The sequence below is a fragment of the Cheilinus undulatus genome, linkage group 14 (genome assembly GCF_018320785.1).
Source record: "Cheilinus undulatus linkage group 14, ASM1832078v1, whole genome shotgun sequence".
Classification (NCBI taxonomy): domain Eukaryota; kingdom Metazoa; phylum Chordata; class Actinopteri; order Labriformes; family Labridae; genus Cheilinus; species Cheilinus undulatus.
In genome coordinates this window covers 42,128,099-42,154,594 of record NC_054878.1, presented here as the reverse complement: position 1 = coordinate 42,154,594, position 26,496 = coordinate 42,128,099, and the positions used below count along the sequence as shown (strand labels likewise).

The 26,496-nt window shown below is 37.7% G+C and overlaps 1 protein-coding gene and 1 long non-coding RNA gene across 5 annotated transcripts; one reads left to right on the top strand and one right to left on the bottom strand.

Annotated features, from left to right (window-relative positions):
- The first annotated feature begins 3,706 nt into the window (after positions 1 to 3,706).
- On the top strand, positions 3,707 to 7,147 carry LOC121521577. The gene is made up of 6 exons (XR_005992864.1): positions 3,707 to 3,732; positions 3,824 to 3,878; positions 3,953 to 4,003; positions 4,287 to 4,423; positions 6,097 to 6,197; positions 7,045 to 7,147. It is a non-coding gene; the product is annotated as an uncharacterized LOC121521577 (long non-coding RNA).
- On the bottom strand, positions 7,089 to 25,987 carry LOC121521576. Of its 4 annotated transcripts, none has more exons than XM_041805673.1 (11): positions 25,692 to 25,987; positions 25,539 to 25,564; positions 23,653 to 23,844; positions 23,253 to 23,455; positions 23,125 to 23,152; positions 22,180 to 22,261; positions 21,631 to 21,656; positions 20,476 to 20,667; positions 11,404 to 11,606; positions 11,269 to 11,305; positions 7,089 to 7,184 (listed from the first exon to the last, which is right to left on the bottom strand). In XM_041805673.1, coding segments are annotated over exons 1-11 (1,026 nt in total). In that variant the 5' UTR covers positions 25,727 to 25,987; the 3' UTR covers positions 7,089 to 7,182. The 4 variants fall into 4 exon arrangements, with proteins under 4 accessions (XP_041661607.1, XP_041661606.1, XP_041661604.1 ...); XM_041805672.1 differs by lacking the exon at positions 7,089 to 7,184 and adding an exon at positions 7,697 to 8,895; XM_041805670.1 differs by lacking the exon at positions 7,089 to 7,184 and having other exon boundaries at positions 10,944 to 11,305.
- Between the last annotated feature and the right edge of the window lie 509 nt (positions 25,988 to 26,496).

Sequence of the window (26,496 nt, the reverse complement as noted above, 5' to 3'; positions counted from 1 at the left end):
ATGAAGTTATCCACTGAGTTAGTGTTTTTCTGCCTTTGACTTTCGGTGTCCTTAAGGGATGCACAGTGACCATTTTTCACTAGTATGCATGTTATGCTTTCTATGAGGCTGACTCTGCCTTAGTCTTGCTAGAGGAGACCTACCTTGCCACAGATTTTCAGAAGTTACAGCAGCTCTATCATATTATAAAATATTTATTTGAAAAGTGTAGTTTAGCTTTTGTGTAGTGTGGATCAAGATAGAAACTTTTAAAGTGTGAATTTAACTCTATATGGGTTGCTGCTGAGAAGTGCACTGAAACTGAGGTTATAGGTGATTCAGTGAACACAAGGCCTTAAAGATTGATTGTTTACATCACAATGTTCATGGAAAGAAGGGCCACAAAAATGAATTGTGTCTGAATGAACATTAATAACAGACTTGAAAGTCTCTGAGTTAAATCTGAAGTTTACTGTTACATTATACTTACAGTTATTAATGGGAACAAAGCTGGAGACCTGAATGAACAGAGGAAAGAGGAAAAAAACAACAGTTACAGACGTACAATATTGGTGCATCCTGCACTGAATTAATCAAACTGCTAAATCTAGTTTTACCTCAGCAAGGCCACGGACACCAAAAAACTTCTTGATTTCAACCCATGCGATATCATTGCGATTAGACTCAAGAACACGTCCCTCGAAGAACAGAGTGTCCACAACCAGGAGGACCTTTGGGTCTTCGACCTGCCTCCTGCTCTCAGCCACAACATGATCTTTGTTGAAGGTGTGATGCATCACCACAAGGATGACGTCTTTGTCACCAGCTGTAAACACAGACATGTCTTCACTTAAAAATATCAGAAAAAGTCAATAAAGCGAGATCACAACTGTTATATTAGCTTAAATATCAACAGTATTTAACTTCATAAGTTTGGAAAGGACAGAGACGTACACCAGCTACAGTCTTTTTCATCCTCATTTGTTAAACATTAAGTGTATTTGAAGTGGGGCTGAATGATCTGCAAAAATATTCTAAATGCGATTTTTTTTACCTAACATTGCAATTTAATACACATTTACTATTAGGTTCCTCATCTTATGTATTTTTTTTTTAAATATGAGCCAAAAAGTTTTTATATCTGAACCCACATTCAGCCAGGAGCACTCTCGTCATACATTTAAGCATTTTATGCTTAATGGAGCTGCAGTTTTACTTAGCAGAGAAGGCTCTGCTGACAAGATGCTTCCTGAGTTAATCAAGCAGCTGCTTTGACTTTCCAGGGAGTGCATAGCTAGAAACCCCTGTATGTATAGATACATTTATGAAAATGTATATTTTAAATAGGGCTGAACTATTTTGGAAAATAATCTAATTGCGATTATTTTCCCAAATATTGCAATTGCGATTTGATATGCGATTATTCCTCAACTTTCTCTTATTACTAAACAAGGGCTGAACAATTCTTTAAAAGTTACAATGTTACAATGTCATTTAGCAGACGCTTTTCTCCAAAGCGACGTACATTTGAGAGCAAAGTATCTAATTTTGATGAATTTGCTCACATTGCAAATTGGATATGAATTATTGCATTGAAGGGTTTTTCTCATTGTTGTATTTATTAAGAAAAAGTTTTAAAAAATCACCTTTTGTGATTTGAAAATTGCAGCAGGCCATGTTGTGATTTAATCTAATTTTCAATTAATTGCCCAGTCCTAATTTTGAACAATGTAATTATTTCAGAAGCAATTCATCCATAGTAGCATGAATTTGAATATGAGGGTGCGGCTATATGCTATAATGGAGGAGGCTGGGGTGGAGGAGGTGAAGCTCTGCCAGTAGCAGCAGTGTGTTGCATTAGCATTAATGAAAGCAGGGATCAGTGAGCAGTATGTCATGTTTGAATGGGATGCTGTACTGAGAAAAAGAGCTGTGATTGGCTGTGGGAGCTGGGAGGCAATAATTGGTATCAGCTGGCTATCAGGTGATTGTGGCTGGAGGTTTGACTTCTGTGAAGTAACGCTAAGTCTCATTAATATTAGATAGAATGAACTCAGGCAGAACAATTAAAAAATACGATTCTTGCTTATATTGCAAATTTGATATCCATTGCTTTATTGAAGGGGATTATTATTTTTAGATCACTTGTTTTAATTTAAGAAAAAAGCATACATAAAACGAGAAAAGGAGGATTTTTGTAAAGCATTCTAAAAGAAAATCATTTTAAAAGTTTGCATAATGTGCATAAAATCTCTGCTGCTGCAAAACATGATTTATTAATTTGCAATAAATTGCCAAGCCCTAGTTTGAAGGACAGAAGTTTAAGGTTTGAACTAAAATTAATAATCCGTACCAGCTAAAATGAATTTGTAACTACCAGCAAAAATCCAACATCATTCATCACTAAAGACTGATGCTCAGTAAGAAATGAGCCAAAAATGTTCCTGATCCATCATCTACCTGGAAGGTTTTCCAGAGCCTCGCTGATGTCTGTTCCAACTCTGGATGCGATGGGACAGAACAGCAGGATGTAGTCACTGTCCTCAGGAGAGTTCCCCGTAACTTGGCCAATACCTTCAAATCTTGATACCCAGGGAAGATGAGCGTCATTGGTTGTTCCTGACAGGTGGACATAGAACTTTCTCCCTGACAATGAAGAAAGAAAACATGCTTTAGTCACTTGAAGGTTTTTAATTTACACACATGGACACAGGTGTTGGTACGCTTCTGTTAAAAAAAAAAAAAAAAAAAAAAGAAAAACAGGAAAAAATAGTCACTAAAATAACTTGAAACTGACAAATTATAGTTAAAAAAACTACTGAAAAATTAATTCATGAAAATCAGGCACTGCTTTTGAAGAATCAGAAAAAAATTAAACTCACGTAATTCTGTGTGTGTGTGTGTGTATATATATGTGTGTATATTTTTATATATATACATTTTTTATGTTTCTGCAATGGTTAATACACCAATATGTAGAGGCTCTTTAACCCAAATGATATTTTCAATGCTAAAACAGAATTATTATTGTTATCCATGAATTTTCAAATTTACTGATTTACAAAAAGCTGAAAAAATAGTAAAGCACATTATTATTTCTTGATTAATATTTCAAATTATAATTATTTACTTGCATTCCTGAACAGAAGAATTAGTTTTAGTGGTTGAATGTTATGCTTGACTAATTTCTGACTTCTCAGAGAAGCCCAGTGAGCCAGCTCAAATTTGGGTATAGAAAGGTGAATTCAGTTTGAAATTCCTCATTCCTGCTCAAAATGGTAAAACGTGGAGAGCTCACTGAAAATGAAAGAGTCCGCATTAAAGCACTTCATGATGCTGGATGGTCTTTGAGACAAATATGGCAGGTGGTCTAATAAATTTGTTAAGCACTGTAAATATATATTATCCTTCTTTCCAGGGGCACACATGGATTTCCATACAAAACAGAGCTGGAACTACCTCTTTTAATGGCGCCACTGGATGGTTAAACAAACACTAATGCTTCTAACTGCTGTTTGTTTTTTCTTTCACTCTTAAATGCTGCTTTGGAGACATTTAATAAAACAACTCAAATATTAAATCTTTGCTGAATGTTGGAATGTTTTGCATATGTAGCAGAGAGAATCTGGGTGCAAAAGTAGGTCAGCTCCTCCCCCTCTAAATTGGCAGAGCCTATTTAAGCCACCTGTGGCAGGATAGCTGCGTCTTTACCCTTTGTCTTTGCCTGGTAGCTGCCGCATGGCCAGATCTGAGGTAGGAACTGTGGCCTTGATCATTTTAGTCTGTTGTTTAACTTGAGTTGAAAGCTTTTAATCATTAGTCAAATTGTGTTTGTTTTAAACAGTTTCCTTCCTGTTTGCACACTTTTACCTGGTCATCTTGGTGTCCATTGAATCAAGGTTTGTCAACTTCTTGAACATTGTTGAACACATTTTAATTGTTTCAATGGAAGTTAACATTTGTATCTTTGTAGTGGTGTAAAGCTGGCTCAGCGGACAGCTGCTAAATGTAGCTACCTGTGCAGGTATGACAAGCTGCATACTGTCGATAGGAAGTGTCTGAGATTATTACATATTTATTATATTTTTATGACAGCGTAATGATTCTGGTTTTTATATTTCAGACACAATCAGCTGCTGTTTTGTCTTCTGTTTTGAATTCTGTTTGGTCCTTAGGTTTTGCTTTATTCTCTTGTGTAAGCATTTTCACTGAACTGTTGTTAAAATAGGCCTTTTTAGCGGAACAACTGGTTTTACATAGTTTTAAATGTTTCTTTAGTGTAACTTTTTCTTTCTTGTCCCCTACAGTGCAGTGGTTGCTGGCTAGCGGTGGAGGCTAGGCACTCTGGGTGGTTCCCTGCACCTTTTTGTTGTAGTGACAGGCGCACTGGGACACAGTAGTCTGCACCTGTTTGCCGTGTTTGCAGTGAGTTCACGTGTGGTGGGTAAGTGCACTCCTGGGACACTTCCTTTGGTAGACTGCCTCCCTCTTGCTAGCTTCCACTCACTCCCCCTTCCCTTTTTGTTTTTAGTCACTTCACCTGGAAGTGTTTTATTAATTAAAGATTAATTGTTAAAAGAATAAACTGTAATAAAATTTTGATACATCTTTTCCATAAATTTTGACTTGAAATTCATTCCCCAACACTAACTCCTTTTTCTTTCCACAGACACTTCCAATTACAGTAATATATATTTGCATTTAAACTTAATATACATTTTGATTTGCTTTTTGAACCACGTCTCTGTCTTCTTGTAGAGTTGAACCTGTGTTTGCCTCTTATCTTTAGAACTGGGTAAAACTCCTGGGTGAAAGTCCCTAGGTGGCGTTGTCTGGCTTGTATTGGTGCAAATTTATCATAGCCCTTACCCCTACTTTGCCACACATAGCTTCTAAGTATTTTTTATCAAAACAAGAAAATGATGTATCTATTTTGTGTGTATAACTTGATTTTGGCAGAAAAGAACAGCCGAATTTTTAAGCAACAAAGGAAAAGGGTACGTTTTCTGTCTCACCTCTTGGTCTTCCTTCGTCCATGTCCCTGGAGGAGGGATAAAAAAAAAAGACGTGAATGTTTTAGCCTACGTCGTTTAAAAAGAGCTAAAGTTTATCTGATGAGAAGCTGCACTGACGTAGCTGCTCTGTACCAGCTTCAGTCCAGCAAAACAGACGAAAAATACCTCAGCAGAAAATAATCAGTATTTCTCTATTTCCTTAAAGAGACTTAGAAGTTAAACGGTCTTAGAGTAACTAATGCCTACTTACGAAAAAGATTGATAACTTGTCTGTAAAGTCTCTGACATTTTCCTCCCGTGCGCTGCTGCTCCGTCTGTGAAACACTTTCACTTTTGTTTCACTCAATGAGACGCATTTCCTGTTGAATGACCTGCAATGAAAGATTACAGATGAGCCATATAACACTATCAGTTTGAAGAAAAAGATAAGACAAGAAAAAAGTCCGATGACTTATGTGACATTATTATTTTTATATGCTCTCTAAAATACTTTCACCTTTCTTGAGATTACATAAACAACTGTCTGTGTTACACCCCCCTCTAGTGGTAACAGGAAACAACTACTGCTCTAAACTGGAAAAAAACAACCTTCATGTGGATGTGGACTAATCAGACTTCTGCAAAACATGATATCAGTTGACAGAAAGCTACTAAAAAAAACTCTTTATTATGCAACACGTCCTGACACAACTGCAGTTCATACAGGAAGGGCTCAAGTACAGAAATAATAGATTACACTGCAGACCCATTATGGATGAAATAACACAAGCAGAGTCATTTTGGATGCAACCCTATACCATCAGACATGCAGGATTTTGAAATTTACTGATAACAAGCTGGATGGTCCCTCTCCTTTTTGGTCCACAGGACACAGCATCCATGGTTTCCAGAAGGAATTTAACATGTTGATTCATCTGACCACAGAACAGTTTTCCATTTTGCTTCAGTCCATTTTCTTTGGTCCAGAGAAGATGGTGGCGTTTCTGGATCCTGTTCCATGATACAGCTTTCATTTGTTTTGTGTTGAGACAGTGATTTCTGGAAGCGCTCCTGAGCCCATGCAGTGATTTCCAGTACAGAACCATGTCTGTTTTTAATGCAGTGCCTCCTGATGACTGAGGATCCCCAGTATCCAATACTGACCTTCAGCCTTGTCCCTTGCCAGGCCAGCCCAAGGAATTGACTGGAACCCTGACAAACCAGGTGGATGGGCCGTCCCCAGTAGTGATTTATTGACAGTATCAGTGCATGTGTGTTGGATCAGTAGCATTAGTGCTAGCATCCTGGCTAACAGTTACTTTTGGGGCTTAAAAGTGTCTCAAGCTATTACTGAGTTCTGATGTTGAAATTGATTATTTTTGCCACTTTAAACCCCTTTAATTGACCTTTTCACCACTTTTGTCATTTTCATCAATTTTGCACACATTTTACAATTTTTTTTCCACACTTTTACTGCTTTTCATCACCACCACCTCAAACTTCCCATTTTTGCCACTTTAAAGTTTTTTTTGCTACATCTAAAATCCAATTTCTCTACCTTTTACTGCTGATTTTAACCAGTGTTTCTACTTTTTTAAAACCACAAATTAGCACTTTTTGCCTTTCCTGCCACTCTGCCTCCTTTTTCGTCACTTTCTGCCCTTTTTTTAATTTTGCTTTTATCATATTTCTGCTACTTTTAGACAATGTTTGCCCCTTTAAATCCAGTTTTGCTACTTTTTAATCTTATTCCAACACATTTTCTGCCCATTTTTGCCATTCAAAGCATTTTTTTTTTACCACTGTTTAACCCCTTTTCACCACTTTTAATGCACATTTTCGCCATGTTTCACATATTTATGCCATTTTTTTTACCCCCTTTCTCCACTTTTTTCTGCCCATTTTAATTGTTTTTAGAAAAGGGGGTTACTTTACATTAAAAGATTAAAAAATGTTTACTGCTTTGACAAAAGTAATTTTTCTCAAGATCAAAAATTATAACTTATCCCAGCTTAACTTTACAATGGAGCATGATTTTACTGACCTTAATGGCCCCTCCGTTTGACTGCAGCCCGGAGACCTCTTGGATGCAGACCTCACCCATGCAGACCTCTTGCCTCCGACTGATTTGCATAATGCCACCTCAGCGCATGCGCGGGCATTCACGACAGCAGTCTACTGGGTCAGAGGTGAGCTGGAATGATTTTTTTTCTGAGAGGCAGAAGTGTATATCAGTTTAGCTTTACACCACTAATTTACAGTGAGTGAGTCAGCCTCCTTCCACACAAAATCAACAGGACAAAACCTGATAAAGTGAGCATAGAGTTCAAAGCTTAAAGGGGTAACCATAAAAAAAAGACAAAACTCGTGATTTATAAAATAAAAGTAAGATTAAAATAAGAATTTAACCCTGGATCAGTGAAAATGTGAGTAAACACAAAAGCAAGATAAAATAACAATAGCTAAACATGGTAGATAAATCCAGAGCCATTTAATGAACGATCATCCCACACCAACCTCTGATGTTTGTTCTGTAAATATTTGTATAATTTAGAACAAATAAATGACAACATTTTTACAAAAACAATGTATAGTTATTTACTGTAACAAAACCAAATCATACATCAGCTGAAATGAAAACGTTTTTTGTAAAAAGTCACATTTTCCAAGAAAAGTAGAAACTTATATATTTATATAAATTATATTTCTTGGTAAATATATATATACTGTTGCATGAAAAGTAGAAAATAACTTTGTCACTCCGCCTAACTTTCAGTCACTTTCTTTACTTTTTGCTTTTATTATATAAAAGTAGAAAATAACTTTGCTGCTCTCTTTCACAGATGTCTCCGTGTTTGAGTTTTAGCAGACTGGATGGGATGGTGTCACATGAATAGTTCTTCTTCTTCTTCCTTCCTAAACCTGGGTTCCTATCACTTGACTACACAGCCAGTAGTTTTTTTTTCCCCAGTATGCAGGTGGATTTTATCTTCAATGTCAAAACAAGTTTAGAATAATTAGATCCTATTTTAACTGCTTTTACAACTCATGTTTGAAAAACTTCATCATGTAATGAAAAACTTAAGTATTAATACATTTCTTGTGTTTACTCAGTTTTTATTTTACTGGTAAAGTGACTTCAAGGGGGCATATTTTATTCTTTTAAGACAAGTATTGTTCTCAGAGGTCCCCAAAACATGCCTGTGAAGTTTGTTAAAAAAAAATATTTAGTAAACAAAATATATAGTAAAGGATTCTTGCATTTTTTGCAAGCCCTCTGTTTCAGCCCCTCCCAGAATGAGCTGTGTGTGTGTGTGGGGGGGAATGGATTTTCTGGTATTTAAGGTGATTGTGGACAGGCCAGGGTCACATGTTTTTGTTAGAAAAGCCTGAAAAAGTGATTTTTGCATAATATGTCTCCTTTAAAGCTACAAAATAGGCAAATTAAAGTTATTGGTGAGCATTAACTGAAAAAAACTAAAGAAAAGCACAATCAATAGTCTTTAGCATAGAAGGCGGCGTCCCATGCAGCCTTAGTTTTGGACCAGAAATAGATGCAGAAAAGTCACACAAACCAAAAATAAAGAAAGAAAGCACAGCACACTAATAGTGGACCTTAATAATCATGATCACTGAAATGCCTTGGCACTAGAAGACCTACATCGTCCTCAAACTTCACTTGAGAAAATCGATCAAATATAACTTGTATTTAATGTTATCAGATGATTTTTGTTTTACTTAACAAATTTCATGTGTAAACCTGTAGCTTGAAGAATACCTGATGTGATAGTCAAATGACTGTGAACTTTGTCTGACAGCTTTTAACAAAAACAAAAACACCCCCCGTAGATTAGATAACCCAGAGTTATTCCCAAGGTCACAACCATCACAATAAGTACAGCAATCACGATGTTCTTCAAACCTGAAATGAAGAAAAAAAGAGTGATACAGTATTATATTGAGTATAATAAAAACCCTAACAACTCTTAAACTTGTAATTTATCCGCTGGATGATTTAATTGGCCAATTACAGCGTATTAAAAGTAATCATTAATCAGCTAAAAGTTGATCAATGGATGCCGATGTTAACACTTGTATTTTCAGTAATAAAGTGAAGGGAATAGGACTTGGTTTTACTTCGACATGATGTCTGTGCTCTATTATTTGTCCAGTAGAGGGCGCTCTGACTCCTTTTATGTCACACACATCTTTTCCTCTTTACAGCAGAGTGAACTAGAGCTCAGAGCAGCTCGGCTGAGCATCAGGTTTGTTGAAGAGAACAGTTTGCCTCAGTGGTGAGTTTATAACTAGTTTGTGAAATCAGTCTCACAGTAACATTACACTCATTCAGGCTGCCGGTTAAGATCAGAGCAAAAAAGAATAAGTGGTAATGTGATGGCCCAACTCAAAAATACAGTGGCTTGCAAAAGTGTTCATACCCCTTGATTTTCCACATTTCTTTACGTTACAACCACAAAAGTAAATATATTTTAATGTGATTTTGCATGATTCATGAACACAAAGTGGCGCATAATTGTTGAAGTGGAAGGAAAATTATTCATGGCTTTCAAAATGTTTTACTTATCAAAATCTGAAAAGTGTGGTGTGAAAAAGTATTCACCCCCCTGGAGTCTGATACCCATGAATAAAAGCCAGTGCAACCAACTGCCTTTAGATGTCTCCTAATGAGTAAATAGAGTCCACCTGTATGTAATCTAATCTCAGTATAAAACAGCTGTTCTGTGAAGGCCTCAGACGTATGTTAGAGAACATCAGTGAACAAACAGCACCATTAAGACCAAGAAACACACAAGACAGGTCAGGAAAGTTGTGAGGTTTAAGCAGGGTAAGATTATAACAAAATATCCCAAGCTTTGAACATCTCATGGAGCACTGTTCAATCCATCATCTGAAAATGAAAAAGAACACTGCTCAACTACAAACCTACCGAGAAATGGCTGTCCACCTAAACTTACAGGCCGGGCAAGGAGAGCACTGATCAGAGAAGCAGCAAAGAGGCCCATGGGAACTCTGGAGGAGCTGCAGAGATCCACAGCTCAGGTGGGAGACCTGGTCCACAGGACAACTATTAGTCGTGCACTCCACAAAGCTGGCCTTTATGGAAGAGCAGCAAGAAGAAAGCCATTGTTGAAAAAAAGCCATGAGGAGTCTTGTTTGCGGTTTGCCTAAAGCCATGTGGGGGACACACCAAACATGTGGAAGAAGATGCTTTGGTCAGATGAGACGAAAACTTAACATTTTGGCCAAAACACAAGCACTATGTGTGGTAGAAAACAAACACTGCACATCACCCCGAACACACCATCCCCACCGTGAAACATGGGGGTGGCAGCATCATGCTGTGGGGATGCCTTTCTTTTTTTAGCTGCGACAGGAAAGCTGGTCAGAGTTGATGGCAAGATGGATGGAGCCAAATACAGGGCAGTCTTGGAGGAAAACCTGTTAGAATCAGCAAAAGACTTGAGACTGGGGTGGAAGTTCACCTTCCAGCAGGACAACGACCCTAAACATACACACAGAGCTACGATGGAATGGTTCAGACTGAAACATATTCATGTGTTAGAATGGCCCAGTCAGAGTCCAGCCTAAATCCCAGTGAGAATCTGTGGCCAGACTTGAAATTGCTTTTGCAGACGCTCTCCATCAAATCTGACTGAGCTTGAGCTATTTGGCTCTACAGGTGGCTCTACAAAGAATTAACTCCAGGGGGCTGAACACTTTTGCACACTACACTTTTCAGGTTTTTATTTGGTAAAAATTGTGAAAGCCATGTATAATTTTCCTCCCACTTCAAAATTATGCACTACTTTCTACTGATCTATCATGTGAAATCCCAATAAAATATATTTACGTTCGTGGTTGTAGCGTGAAGAAATGTGGAAAAGTTCAAAGGGTATGAATACTTTTGCAAGCCACTGTATCTTTACGTAATATAGGTTGCGGAATATTTGAGAAGGTATTTCAGTGAAAAAACTGACATATTGTACCCTTAAAGCAAATAAAAACCATGAAGCAGAATACAAAACAGGCTGACCAGTTACTACAGATGGGAGTGAAGGTGATGTGAGCCAGTTTTTCTAACTAAACAACTGTACATGCTGCTGAGAAGTGCAATGGAACTGAGGTTATGGGTGATTCAGTGAACACAAGACTTAAAGACTGTTTACTTCAAAGTGTTCATGGAAAGAAGGCCGCAAAAATAAAATGTTAACGTAAAACCATCTGAATGAGCATTTTAAACAGACTGAAAGTCTCTGAGTTAAATTATACGTACAGTCATCACTGGGGCCACGGCTGCAGACCTGAATGAACTGAGGAAAAGAGTAAAAAAAAGAAAAACAACAGTTACAGATGTCCAATACTGGTGCATCATGCATTGAATTAATCAGACTGATAAAATTAGTTTTACCCCAGGATGGACACCAAAAAAAAACATGATTTCATCCCATGCGATTTCATTGAGGTTAGACTCCAGAAGATGTCCCTCGAAGAACAGAGTGTCCACAACCAGGCGGACCTTTGGGTCTTTGACCTGCCACCTGCTGTCAGCCACAACATGATCTCTGTTGAAGGTGTGATGCATCACCACAAGGATGACTTCTTTGTCACCAGCTGTAAACACAGACATGTCTTCACTTAAAGAAAAACAATTGGAGGTCAATTATTTTCTAGAATATATATATATATATACACTTTGTTCCTAATTTTTATGCAAATATGATTCCAATCAAACAAACACTTGATTTTTAGTTTGTCAGTTGTCCCTGATCCATTGCCTACCTGGAACATTTTCCAGAGCCTCGCTGATGTCTGTTCCAACTCTGGATGCGATGGGACAGAACAGCAGGATGTAGTCACTGTCCTCAGGACAGTCCCCCTTAACTTGGCCAATACCTTCAAATCTTGATACCCAGGGGAGATGAGCGCCATTGGTCCTTCCTGACAGGTGGACATAGAACTTTCGCCAAGACACTGAAGACAGAAAACATGCTTTAGTAACTTTAATGCTGTTTATTTAATAAAGCTTAACGTAAGTTCAGTCAGGAAGACCACATTCTCGACCCCGGTTTAGTAGTTCATGCACTCTGTCATCATAATCAGCTGTTCACATCACCTGGTGGTCACACCTATCCAATAGCACTCCCTCAGTTAGCCTATCATATCACTGCTGCCCCATTTAAACCTTTCTCCCCCATCAGTTCATTCATGACATGGTTCAGAGAGAATTGAGATATCTCACTAGTTATGATACTGATTTAATTCTCGTCGGGGTTAAAGCAATGATAAATTCCTCATATGGAAAGATCTGGCTGTTATCTCAGGCAAACACTCTGTTTATCCAAACTGCTCATCCTGGACCAGTTTTGTTACCAGGTTTCACATTAATCACAGTATGAGATCTGTCACAATTTAATCCAATGCTTAATTAAATTCACTTCATACCATTATTTATTCCTGCATCATTCCAAGGGGCTTGGTAAAATATAACTAACTGAATGCCTGTAAGGATCCTGTTGCTCAGAATACACTTCATGGCAAAAAGCACCACTTGTCTTCTGCATCACTTGGGTATAAATTTATCAGCAAGTAATAATAGTTATTTCTTTTGCAACACCACTGTGCACAGCTGCATTCACCTGAGTTATATTTACGCCATGGTCACTGTACCACAGTCAGTTTCATTTGCATGTACAGCCAAAACAAAGCTCTCCAGTTTTGGTAAACATAAAATCTGTCCTTATTAGTGGTGTAAGATACTGACTAAGCATTCAGCTACCTATTAACTGCTACACTCACAATGAAACACATTCCTTCAAAAACAAGTGGAACTTGAATCTGCATTATCATATTGTACTATCACTCTGTATCTCATGGTGTCAATAACATTATGAAGTAGGCTTCAACCATGATTTGTCTTTATAGCCTTACTGTCACTGCTTTGCTCTTGTTTTTATGTTTAATATCATGTATAAATTAAGAATAACATTCTGACATGGTCTCTGGTCATAGTTGGAAGTATCACACATATCCAGTTACTGCAGGCCTTAAACATGGGGCAAACATATTCTACTAATTACCACAGCATGATCCTTTCTCAATTGTTGAAATTCTCTTAACAGTCCATCTGCCTGTGATGGTGCAGTCTGCTGACAGGATCTCTATTCTTTGATTCTGTCAGTTTCATCACGTCGTTATCAACGTGTATTTGTCATTATGTGAAGTCATTCCACTGCTCATTCACCATGGGTATTACTGTAACCAAAAAGAAGAAGAAGAAAAAAAATCGTGCTCAAGGTATTCTTGTTGTCACCATGTTGTTTACTACATGGTAAGTATTAAAGCTCTTAAAATAAATGAATTATAAATACCTAATTCTATAAATAACAGAACAAACTTAACTCGTGTACACCTATTTATGGTGGCAATATTGCAGGCATTGCTCATGTTAACATATTCTGTCATGACTCTAAATTTCCATTTGGCTTTTTAAAAAAAAATCATTTAATTTTGATGAAACTACTTATTGCAATATTGCAAATGTCATTGCCTGCACATAGTTTTGCAAATTGCATATTACTGGTGGTGGTGTGTGAAAGTCCCACCTAAATGACGTTGAGTCACAAAATAAGTAAATAAAATAAAATAATAATAATAATTTTAAATAAGCCAAAGCTTGCTCATACATATTCTGCACGTTATTCTAGATCTCAAGTACTGCAGTCCCACTGCTGACCTAAGCATCCTTTTGTCCCATACAGGGTTATGCTATTAATAAGTATTACAAAATGCAAGTGGAGCGAAGTAAACTGCTGACTGTGCATCTCATCTAAAGTGGGACTAAGAAAACTGTCCCTGAGGGGTATTGCCATTTGCTCTTATCTCTAACAATAAGCATCCAAATAAGTATTTTCAATGTGCAACTAATCAAACTATCGAGATTGTGTAAGATGCTGCTAAGCTATTGCTACCTATTATCTAATGTTTGGTGGGTTTAAGCAACTTATTCCTAAGCCAGTCATACAGACTAGAATCAAAGAAGTGAAAAAATAGATAAATTAAGCAATAAAACAGCTTGCAATATAATCATGAATACTGTAAATTAAGTAAAGTCTTGAGTGTTTCATTTCTGGTGGAGCTAAGCAAATTGTCCTTAAGCCACTGCTGACTTCACATCTCCAAGCAACAGCAGTTGAACCAATTAGCTAAAAGTTGCGTGCTGGGCATCGCATAAAATAAGGTAAAATTGCTGAATTTGGCTGAGTTGTTTCCGGATCTGCATTGTATCAAACAATGTTAAACAGTGGGGGCCAAAAGTTTCTAGCTCGTACTGCGTCAAGGGGGGCTAAGAAAAGTATGACTAAACAGTTGCTAGCTTGGCATTACATTAAATTAGTAAAACAAACGGGAATTTAACTGTTGCCAGATTTGCATAGCATAAAACAAGTTAAAACAAACTGTGACTAAAAAGCTGCTAGCTTGGCATTGCATAAAATAAACAAAAACAATTTTCTGTAAGTTTTCTGTCTCACCTATTGGTCTTTCTTCGTCCATGTTCCTGGAGGAGGGATTGAAAAAAGACGTGAATATTTAGTCAACATCGTTTAAAAAGAATCTAAGTTTATCTGATGAGAAGCTGCACTGTCATAACTGCTCTGTACCAGCTTCAGTCCAGCAAAACAGACGAAGTTAAAAATATAGAGATATGCTCTCTATTCTCCATTTCCCTGTTTAGATTTAGAAGTTAAAAGGGCTCAGAGTAGATTACCTCTTCTTACGAAATAGATCCGTAATTTGTTTGAGAAGTCGTTCGCAGTTCCATCCCAGACGGAGCTGCTCCCTGTCTGTCAAACACTTTCACTTTTGTTTTTTACTCGAACAGACCCACTTCCTGCAGGCTGACCTCCAAAAAATTAAAGATCACATATGAGCAATATAACACTATCAGTGTGAAGGAGAAGATAAAACAAGAGCAAAACACGAGGACTTCATGTCACATTATTTTTACCTGCTCTTAAAGATACTCTCATCTTTTCTTAGTTTAGGTTTACACAAAGAGCTGTCTGTGTTACACCGCCCTCTAGTGGTGGCGGGAGGCGCGAAGGCATGAAACAACTACTGCTCTGTTTTTCTTTGGGTGTGTGGACTACTCAAACTTCTGCAAAGGTTGCTATATAAGATACCATCATTTAAAAGAAAGCTACAAAGGGAAACTCTTCGTTATGCAACACTTCCTGACTCAATCGTAGTTCATTCAGGACTCAAGTGCAGAAATAAAAGACTTTGATAAAGCAATAAAATATTAAAAACTTTGAGACGTACACTGCAGACAACACTTTTTTTTGTATCACTTTTTAAATCAAAGGTAATAAATATAATAACCCCACAACCTCATAAGATGTCAAGAACCCAGGCATCACCATGCAAATGAAGACATCAGCAGAGCCAACATTACATTTACACCAAAGGTACCATAAAAACCAGGAACACATCTAAGTTGAGCCAGAGAGACAAAAGATTTAAGATGTGAGATTAAAAGACAGAGCAAAGAGGAATGAATTCAACAAGAGATAAAAACAATAACAGGAGGGTAAAAGCAGGCAAATCTGATAAGAGAAATAGAACAAGAGCCAATAAAAAAACAGCAAAATATAAAGGGTAAAATCAAGATAAAATCAGCTTTATAAATAAAAAGCCAGTAAAAGGAATAAATACAATGGCAAAAGTCTAAAAAAGGAAACTAATGTAGATCCAAGCATGAAAGAGAGGAAGGCAATAAAATGAAAACTAGCCAAAGATGCAATAAAATAAATCAAGGTTAATAGGCAATAAAAGTTAGTAAATGACAAGAGGAAAAATAATAGGAATTTCAAATCTGGATTCATCCGACCACAGAACAGTTTTCCATTTTTCTGCAGTCTTTTTTATAAAAAGCTTTGGTCCAGAGAAGATGGCGGCAGGATCGTGTTCATATGTGGCTTCTTCTTTGCATGATGCAGCTTTAACTTGCATTTGTGTATAACACAGTGAACTGTGTTGACATTTTCTAGAAGTACTCCTGAGCCCACGCAGTGATTTCCAGTACAAAACCATGTATGTTTTTACCGCAGTGCAGCCTGAGAGCCCGAAGATCACCGGCATCCAATACTGACCTTCAGCCTTGTCCCTTGCCAGGCCTGTCCACAGAACTGACCAGGCCCCTGACAAACCAGGTGGATGGGTCGTCCCAAGTTGTGATTTATTGATAGTATCGTGTGTATCAAGCATGTGCGCTGGATCAGTAGCACAAGTCCGAGCATCCTGGCTAACAGTTACTTCTTTTGGAGCTTAAAAGTGTTGCAAGCTATTATTGGGTTCTGATCTTGAGGTCATTTATTTGTTTACCACTTTAAACCCCTTTTAACCTCTTATCTGACAAATTTACCACTTTTATTTGACATTTTCCATCAATTTTGCAAACTTTTTACCCATTTTTGACCCCGTTCACTGCTTTTCATCACCCCCCCACCCCACCCCCAAACCCACTTGCAACTTTTCACCAGTTTCTACTATTCCTAAAATCCAATTTTTACACCTTTTCTGCCCATTTTTGCTACTTTTTTTTTACCAATTTTTCCACTTTTAAAAACTTTGTACCAACTTTTTTCTGCCTATTTGTGCCACTTTCTGCCTTTTTTTGTTTATATTAACATATTGTTGCTGCTTTAGCCAAGGTTTGTCCCTTAAAACCCATTTTTTATACTTTTTAATCGTATTTACATACCTTCTCTGCCCATTTTTGCCACTTTAAAACCTTTTTTGCTTCTGTTTAACCCCTTTCTTCCACTTTTTCTGCGCAATATTTTGCAATTGTTAACCCAATTTTTTTGGCCACTTTCTGCCTTTTTGTTGCCACGGTTAACATTTTTACCACTACTAATCCCTTTTCACCACTTTTTTATGCCCACTTTTGTCCATTTCAACTGCATTTCATTATTTGTTGGGCCCATTTTTGCCATGTTAAACCCATTTCACCACTTTTTGCCTCTTTTGCCACTTTTTACCTATTTTTTTGCCACTTTCAACTCATTTTAATTACATTTTAAGAAAAGTTGTTTACATTTTGGAGAAGGCTATACCCCTCCGCATAAATAGAGGCTGCACAAAGCCTTGACTTGAATCCCATTGAAAATCTGTAGGGTGAACTGAAGACCGAGGTCCATGCCAGGAGGCCATCAAATCTGGAGGAGCTTGAGAGCTTCACCAAAGAAGAACGGGCTGGAATTACTCAGATAACGTTTTAGAAACTTGTTGAAAACTACAATAAACGACTGCAGGCTGTTATCCAGCAAAAAGGAGACACGATTGACTATTTGCACCAGGGGCTAATAATTTTGACCCTGGTAGTTTTTTTTTTTTTTTGTGGAATATTTTCATTTCTGTGTGCAAAGTAAAATAATTTCAGCATCCAGAATGAAACTAGGATGTTTAAAAAAGCCGTGTGGGCTTTTTCTAAAATAAATGGCAGGCAGTTAGTGAAAACAGAAATGTCCTTAACATCTATCTTGAGGTACCCCAAATGTAACGTGTCTTTACTGACATGCTCCATAGTATTTTTTTTCCTCGTAATGAGTCAACTTTTATTGGTCAACAGTTGTTTATTCATGAAGGAAATCTTACAATTCAGTTTTTTAGTGAGCTAAAATCTGCAGAAATCCTTCTTTTACAGGGCTATTTTTATGTCTTCATTATACACCAACATTAGATTGAACATAAATCATTAAAAAAGCTTAGTTAAACATTCACATGCAACAAAGAGCATCGGTATTAATGTTGTAACATTAGAGCTGAATTTCTAGCTAGAAATTCTAGGCTTTCCTTCATCAAACCCATCAACTACATGATCCAACAACTCCAAAACGTTCTTGTGGACAAGTTTTGACCTGCACATTCACCACGCTATGAAATAATAACGTATAATTATGTGACATTACGACAATTGAAGCAAATACTCTGAACTATTTCTTGAGTAAACCACTGGGCGGAGTGACACAATGCAGCTGCCATGTCTGGAGTGTAGTTCTGGCTTTGTGTTTACGTTTAAAACGTCTCGTAATGTTCCGTGATTATTTCATAGCGTGGTGAATGTGCAGGTCACAACTTGTCCACGAGAGCGTTTTGGAGTTGTTGGATTGTGTATTTGATGAGTTTGATGAGGGAAAGCTGGAATACCGTAAGACAACATAGCGTTAGCTGAGCAGCTCCTAACTCAGCAGCGCCGATCTAAAAATAGCTTGCACTGACAACTAAAGGTAACAAACCTATTAGTAAGGCTATAGGAATTATGGCAATGGGCAAATTTGCCAAAATGTTAAAGTATCCCTTTAAGGGGATTGCTAATGTTTGAAACATGTGAAGTGAGAACAAATCTTAAGTCCAGATGCGTGTCAGTTTAGAGAGTGAAGTTATGGAATGGACTTAATGATGAACTGTAATTCTACCTTTGCATTCAAAAAGACTTCAAATCTAAAATAAAGGTAATAATCTAAATTAAAACTTGGTGAAAACTGATTTCTAATTGAACTATCATGTATTTAATTTTTCATTGTATTATGATTTTCTGGCTTGATCCTGTGATGTTATAGGATGAGCTAAAATAAGCCACTGGCTTTAGTCCATTACTTTTTTGGTTGCTGACTAACAAATTTATGTAAAAATTGATCTTATTTGATGCTTTTGTTTTTATCAACATGTATGTAACTGAAATAAAAACATTAATTCATGCATCCTTCAGAAAAGGGATAGAAAATTGAAGACCACTGAAATGTTTTGGCACTAGAAGACCTTCATCATCCTAAAACTTCACTTGAGAAAATCAACAATACCCAACATTTATTTAATTTTATCAGATGATTCTTGTTTTATTAAACAGGTTTCATGTGTAATATTGTAGCTTGGAGAATACCTGATGTGATAGTGAAATGACTGAACTTTTTCTGTGACAGCCTTTACCCAAAACACCTGAGTCCACGAACGAACGAAGTTATTAGCGACAAAATCGCAGCCCACACAGTTTGAAAAGCAATCACGAGGTTCTTCATACCTGAAATGAAGGAAAAAAGATTGACACAGTATTATATTGAGAATAATAAAAAACTTAAAACAATTCATAAACTTGGAAGACTTGACTGGCCAATTATAGCATATTATAAGTAAATGTTCATCAGCCAATAGTTGGTTGATGGATGCTGAGGTTAAAGGGGACATATTATGCAAAAAATCACTTATCAAACAAAAACATGTGCCCCTGGCCTGACCACAATCCCCTCAAGTACCAGAAACATCCATTCCCTGCCCCCACCCCCCCCCCACCCCCTCCACTTTTCAGAAAATGTGTGCTAAAACAAGCCGTTCTCATATTTCCCCTCATGATGTCATGTGGGGAGTACCCCGCCCCAAGGTTGCGCTGGCCCTCCCCACTTGGAAGAAAGTTCCTCCCGCCTTTCCTGATCCTCCTCTAGCTGAGAGGAGGATCAGGAGAGCCACATTCATTAAGCCACATCCATTTCTTGATGGAGCATGGTCAGGGGGCAAGGTCAGACAACTAACTAACATTTAAAGCCACACACAGAAACGGTTTGTTCTGAGCAGGGCTGAAACAGAGGGGTTTTTAACATGAAACAATCCAATACTGGAGTGTTTTTTCAGCTACAAACTTCACAGGCATGTTTTGGGGAACTCTGAAAACAATATAAACTTGTCTTAAAAGGGTAAAATATGTCCCTTGTAACACTTCTGTTTTTTCAGTGACACAGTGAAGGGAATAGGACTTGGTTTTACTTAGACATGATGTCTGTGTTCTATTATATTTCCAGTAGAGGGCGCTCTGACTCCTTTCATGTCACACCCTCCATATTTTCCTCTTCACAGCAGAGTGAACTAGAGCTCAGAGCAGCTTGGCTGAGCATCAGATTTGTTGAAGAGAACAGTTTGCCTCAGTGGTGAGTTTATAACTAGTTTGTGAAATCAGTCTCACAGTAATATTAAGCTCACTCAGGCTGCCAGTTAAGATCAGAGCAAGTAAGATCATGCATTGAATTAATCAGACTGATATATCTAGCTTTACCTTGGCATGGCCACGGACACCAAAAAAAGTCTTGATATCATCCCATGCGATTTCATTAAGGTTAGACTCCAGGGGACGTCCCTCGAAGAACAGAGTGTCCACAACCAGGCGGACATTTGTGTTGTTGACCTGCCTCCTGCTGTCAGCCACAATATGATCTTTGTTGAAGGTGTGATGCATCACCACAAGGATGACTTCCTTGTCACCAGCTGTAAACACAGACATGTCTTCACTTAAAAATATCAGGAAAAAAACAATAAAAGGAGATCATTTGTTTTCTAGTATATATACACTGTTCCAAATTATTATTTGAATATGATTTCAATCAAACAAATATTCGATTTTTAGTTTGTCAGTTGTCTCTGATCCATTGCCTACCTGGAATACTTTCCAGAGCCTCGCTGATGTCTGTTCCAACTCTGGATGCGATGGGACAGAACAGCAGGATGTAGTCACTGTCCTCAGGAGAGACCACCTTAACTTGGCCAATACCTACAAATCTTGATACCCAGGGGAGATGAGCGTCATTGGTCCTTCCTGACAGGTGGACATAGAACTTTCGCCAAGGCACTGAAGACAGAAAACATGTCTGAGTCACTTTAATGCTTGTGATTTCATTATTTTAACTGGAAGTCCTACTGGGAATAAAAAAGAAGTGGGCATACAAAATCACAATGCACATTATATACCGCACTCCAAATTATTATGCAAATATGTTTCTCTGATTTTCCTAAATATTTAATGCAAATGACAGTCAGTAAAATTTCAAATCATCAACTGATGGAGCATAATTCACTTTTATCAAACAAACTTCCCAATGATAACTACTCTATCCACCTGGACCATCCAGGGCTCCACGGCACTCATCAGTAAACAGGACTGTTTGAAAATGAGTCTTTATGTATTTCTGGGCCCACTGCAACCGTTTCTGCTTGTGAGCATTGGTTAGGGGTGGCTGAATAGTAGGTTTATGCAAGACTGCAAGCCTCTGGAGGATCCTACACCTTGAGGTTGGTGGGACTCCAGAGGCACCAGCAGCTTCAAACACCTGTTTGCTGCTTTGTAATGGCATTTTAGCATCTGCTCTCTTAATCCCATGAATTTGTCTGGCTGAAACCTTCCTCATTACGCCTTTATCTGCATATATAGTATGTCTATACTTCTTAATGTGTATTTTCTTTACCAGGGGCAGAGATGGATTTCCATACAAACAGATTAACTGGGACTAGTTTTTTTTTTTTTACTGAAATGTTAAACAAAAAGGTTCCTAAAGCCATGTTTCCATCTATTTGGGTTTTCTTTCACTCTTAAATGCTGCTTTGGAGATGTTTAATAAAACATTCAAAGTTTGAATGTTTTGCTGAATATTGGAATGTTGGAGTGTTTTGCATAGCATGTCTGAATATTTTTGATGAAAACATAATGGTGCTGATAATGATGACGTTTTTATTTTGTGTGTATAACTTAGTTTTGTCAGAAAAATGTAAGCGAATCATTTTAGCAATAAATAAAAAGAGTAATTTTCTGTCTCACCTCTTGGTCTTTCTTCTTCCATATTCCTGGAGGAGGGATAAAAAAAGAGTCAATCTGATGAGAAGCTTCACTGTCACGACTGCTCTGTACCAGCTTCAGCCCAGCAAAACAGACAAAGTTAAAAATACCTTAGAAGAACATGATTTCTATTCTCCATTTCCTTGTAGAGATTCAGAAGTTAAACAGCCTCAGAGTAAATAATTCCTACTTACAAAAAAGATAGACTGTATGCAGTCTGAGCTATCTGATATCCAATTTGTATTCAGTTTACATTAATGTGCTTTGACTAAAAAGCATCAAGGATTAACACTCAGTATGCCAAAACCCAAAATGGATGAACATCCTTCAGGAAAAGGGTGGGAAATCAAAGACCACTGAAAAGCTTTGGCACTAGAAGACCTTCATCGTACTTAAACTTCCTCTGAGAAAATCAATAATATTCAACTTGTATTTAATTTTATCAGATGATTCTTGATTTACTGAACAGATTCATGTGTAAACTTGTAGCTTGAAGAATACTTGATGTGATAGTCGAATGACAGCCTTTACCCAAAACACCTCTCGCAGAGTCGACGAATCCAAGTTATCATCAACAAGATCACAGCCCACACAAGTTGTAAAACAGCCATACCTGAAATGAAGAAAAGAGATCGAAACAGTATTATATTGAGTATAATTTACATTTTTTTTTAACAATTCTTAACTCATTGAGTGCCATTGACTACATATACGTCAAAGTGTTTTTGCGGCGGCTGGCACAAGCGGGCCCTCTCACGCTCCCTGTGAGTAATTTTGGGGCTTCTGGGATACGTAGTCGGAACACTACAGCTGGAAGTGACAGTAGATCAAACATCATAGGTGGACACCCTGGTTAACACTTGTATTTTCACCAATACAGTGCAGGGAATGTTACTTGGTTTACTTAGACATGATATCTGTGCTCTATTATTTGTCCAGTAGAGGGCGCTCTGACTCCTTTCATGTCACACGCTCCATATTTTCCTCTTTACAGCAGAGTGAACTAGAGCTCAGAGCAGCTTGGCTGAGCATCAGGTTTGTTGAAGAGAACAGTTTGCTTCAGTGGTGAGTTTATAACTAGTTTGTGAAATCAGTCTCACAGTAATATTAAGCTCACTCAGGCTGCCAGTTAAGATCAGAGCAAGTAAGAATAAGTGGTAATGTGACGGCCCAACTCAAAGATACAGTATCTTTACATAATATAGGTTGTGGAATTTTTAAGCAGACATTTCAGTGAAACAACAGACATATTGTACCCTTAAAGCATATAAAAAGCCTGAGGAAGAATATAAAACAGACTTAACAGTTACTGCAGAGGGAAGTGGAGGTGATGTGAGCCAGTTTCTTACTAAGCAACCAATCATGCTGCTGAGAAGTGTTCACAATTAAAGTTAATATACATAAAACCATCTGAATGAACATTTGAAACAGACTGAAAGTCTCTGAGTTAAATCTGAAGTTAACTGTTATACTTACAGTAATCACTGAAGCCACGGCTGGGGACCTGAATGAACAGAGGAAAGAGTAAAAAAAACAACAGTTACAGATGTACAATATTGGTGCATTATGCATCGAATTAATCAGACTGATACATCTAGTTTTACCTCAGCACAGACACCAAGAAACTTCTTGATTTCATCCCATGCGATTTCATTGTGTTTAGACTGCAGAGGACATCCCTCGAAGAACAGAGTGTCCACAATTAGGAGGACTTTTGGGTTACTGACCTGCCACCTGCTGTCAGCCACAACATGATCTTTGTTGAAGGTGTGATGCATCACCACAAGGATGACTTCTTTGTCACCAGCTGTAAACAGACATGTCTTCACTTAAAAATATCAGAAAAAAACAATAATTAAGTATATACAACTTAGAGAGGAGATCATTTGTTTTCTGGTATACATATATATATATACACTGTGCTCCAAATTATTATGTCAATATGATTCCAATCAAACAAATATCTGACTTTTAGTTTTCAGTTGTTCCTGATCCATCACCTACCTGGAATACTTTCCAGAGCGTCACTGATGTCTGTTCCAACTCTGGATGCGATGGGACAGAACAGCAGGATGTAGTCACTGTCCTCCGGAGAGTCCACCTTCACTTGGCCAATACTTTCAAATCTTGATACCCAGGGAAGATGAGCGTCATTGGTCTTTTCTGACAGGTGGACATAGAACTTTCTCCAGGACACTGAAGACAGAAAACATGTCTGACTCACTTTAATGCTTTTGATTTCATTATTTTATCTGGAAGTCCCACTGGGAATAAAAAAGAAGTGGGCATACAAAATCAGAATGTACATTAAAAATCCAGATAAACAGCAAAAAATGAAAACACCTGACAAATTAAACAGGATTTCATAATCATCAGTGACCTTTATAGGAAAGCAGCCACATGCCTCTGCCACCACATTCTTTAGGAGGATTTAGGGCCTGTGTCCATTCTCAAAATCTTGCCACAGCTGTTCATTCATGCATCAGCATCATAACTCTGACACAGTGCCCCCTCTGCCAATATTTTTTTTTCTTGAACAACTTAAAACATTCAGCTCCCACACCATTCAACATTAGCTTATGATTCTGGGTCTGCATATGGGTCATCATTGGACCTACAAAAAAGACTTTAAGCCAATAACAAGGCAAGATAAGTCACAACAGGATCAAAAGTTGAAATTTTAAGATTAAAAAGTCAATAATAGAGATGGGTTGTCAAAACGGAGATATAAACTTTGGAGGAAAATATATATATATATATATATATATAAATACACAGTGCTTAACAAATTTATTAGACCACCACCCAAAGTAAGGTTTATGCCAAAGCTGCCCCTAAATTAACAGCATTGATAATTACCAAAATCATTTTTTATGTTTCTGCAATGGTGAATACACCAATATGTAGAAGATCTTTAAACCAAACGATATTTTTAATGCTAAAACAGAATTATTATTGTTATCCATGAATTTTCAAATTTACTGATTTACAAAAAAACGGAAAAAATAGTAAAGCACATTATTATTTCTTGATTAATATGTCAAATCATAGTTATTTACTTGCATTCCTGAACGAAAAATGAGTTTTAGTGCTTGAATGTTATGTGTGATTAATTTCTGACTTCTCAGAGAAGTCCAGTGAGCCGGCTCAAATTTGGGTATAAAAAGGTCAATTCAGTTTGAAATCCCTAAATCCCTCATTCCTGTTCAAAATGGTAAAATGTGGAGAGCTCACTGAAAAATGAAAGAGTCCACATTAAAGCACTTCATGATGCTGGATGGTCTTTGAGACAAATATGACAGGTGGTCTAATAAATTTGTTAAGCAACTGTGTTTATATATATATATATATTGACTGGCCAGATTTAGCAATGTCATGACATTTGATTGATATTTGTGCTGGTATTTCAGTCCAGTTGTGCTCATTTTTTGAACTGATGAAAATACCATGCTACTATTTTTTAAAACATACTTTACTGCCTCCCCTAAAACCCCTTGTGGGTCAAATGAAATCTGCTCTCTGGCTGGGCTGTATGAAACACCTGATATAATTAACGTCGTATCATCAAGCTTGTGTCCCTAATGTGAGATGTGCCTGTGGAAGTGTATGTAGAAAAGATCATTCATGTTAATCGATCATATAGCACACAAACAACATACATAAAAATTAAAAAATAAAATGTTATAATGATGTAAAACGGCTCTCGAACGGGATCCACCTGTTCTCGTTCACATAAAAGAGCCGGCTCGTTGAACCTGCTCGTTCACGAACGACTATGAAAACGTAACAGCGCTAATGACGACGTTTCTATTTTGTGTGTATAACTTAATTTAGTGAAGTGTAAGCAAATCATTTCAGCAATAAACGAAAAGAGTAAGTTTCTGCCTCACCTCTTGGTCTTTCTTCATCCATGTCCCTGGAGGAGGGACAGAAAAAAAGGTGAGATTTTAGTCAACATCGTTGAAAAATAATTAAAGTTTATCTGATGAGAAGCTGCACTGTCATAGCTGCTCTGTACCAGCTACAGACGAGGTTAAAATTACCTTAGAAGGACATAATCTCCTTTTCTCCATTTCATTGTAGAGATTCAGAAGTTAAACGGCCTGAGTAAATAACTCCTTCTAACGAAATAGATCCGTAAATTGTTTGTAAAGTTTCTGACGTTTCCCTCCCAGACGGGGCTGCTCCCTGTCTGTGAAACACTTTCACTTTTGTTTTTCTACTCGAACAGACGCAGTTCCTGTTGACTGACCTCTAAAAAATATCACATATGAGCCATATAACACTATCAGTGTGAAGGAGAAAAGAACAAACCACGGGGACTTCATGCAACATTAATATTTTTACCTGCTCTTTAAAACACGCTCATCTTTTAGGTTACACAAAGAGCTGCCCGTGTTACACCGCCCTCTAGTGGTGGCGGGAGGCGCGAAGGCAGGAAACAAATGCTGCTGATGCATAGCGTTCTCCTTACCGCTGTTTCAGACTGCCTGGGTGTTTTCCCGCGCGCGTGTCACGCTCCTAATCTGAAATGGGCTTTACTCGCAACGTCCACCCCTTACTGTAGCCTAAAGGTGTGGGCTTGGTAATTTTTTGTATTTCCATCTGTGACTGACTGGTAACTGGTCTAGGGTTCACCCCGCCTCTCGCCCCTGACCACTGGGATAGCCCAGGCCCCCCGCGACACCAAATGGGATAAGTGGTGTAGCTAATAGAGTGATGTATTATTTTCCCCTGACACTGGTTATATGCAACAACATCCAGAGCACAACCAGGGTCATGTTAGTCGTCCTTTCCGCTCTCAGGTGGTTTACCCATCACATCTATGTCTAACTTCAGCCTCCATTT

Bases quoted from the DNA above. Each gene is read 5' to 3' on its own strand.
- LOC121521576 (XM_041805670.1), bottom strand. From the start codon at position 25,726: ATGAAATGGAGAAAAGGAGATTATGTCCTTCTAAG. The intron at 23,845-25,538 runs GTGAGGCAGAAA...TTCTGTCTTCAG, and splicing joins GGATGAAGAAAGACCAAGAG to TGTCCTGGAGAAAGTTCTAT. The intron at 22,262-23,124 runs GTAAGTATAACA...TCTTCATTTCAG, and splicing joins CCGTGGCTTCAGTGATTACT to GTATGGCTGTTTTACAACTT.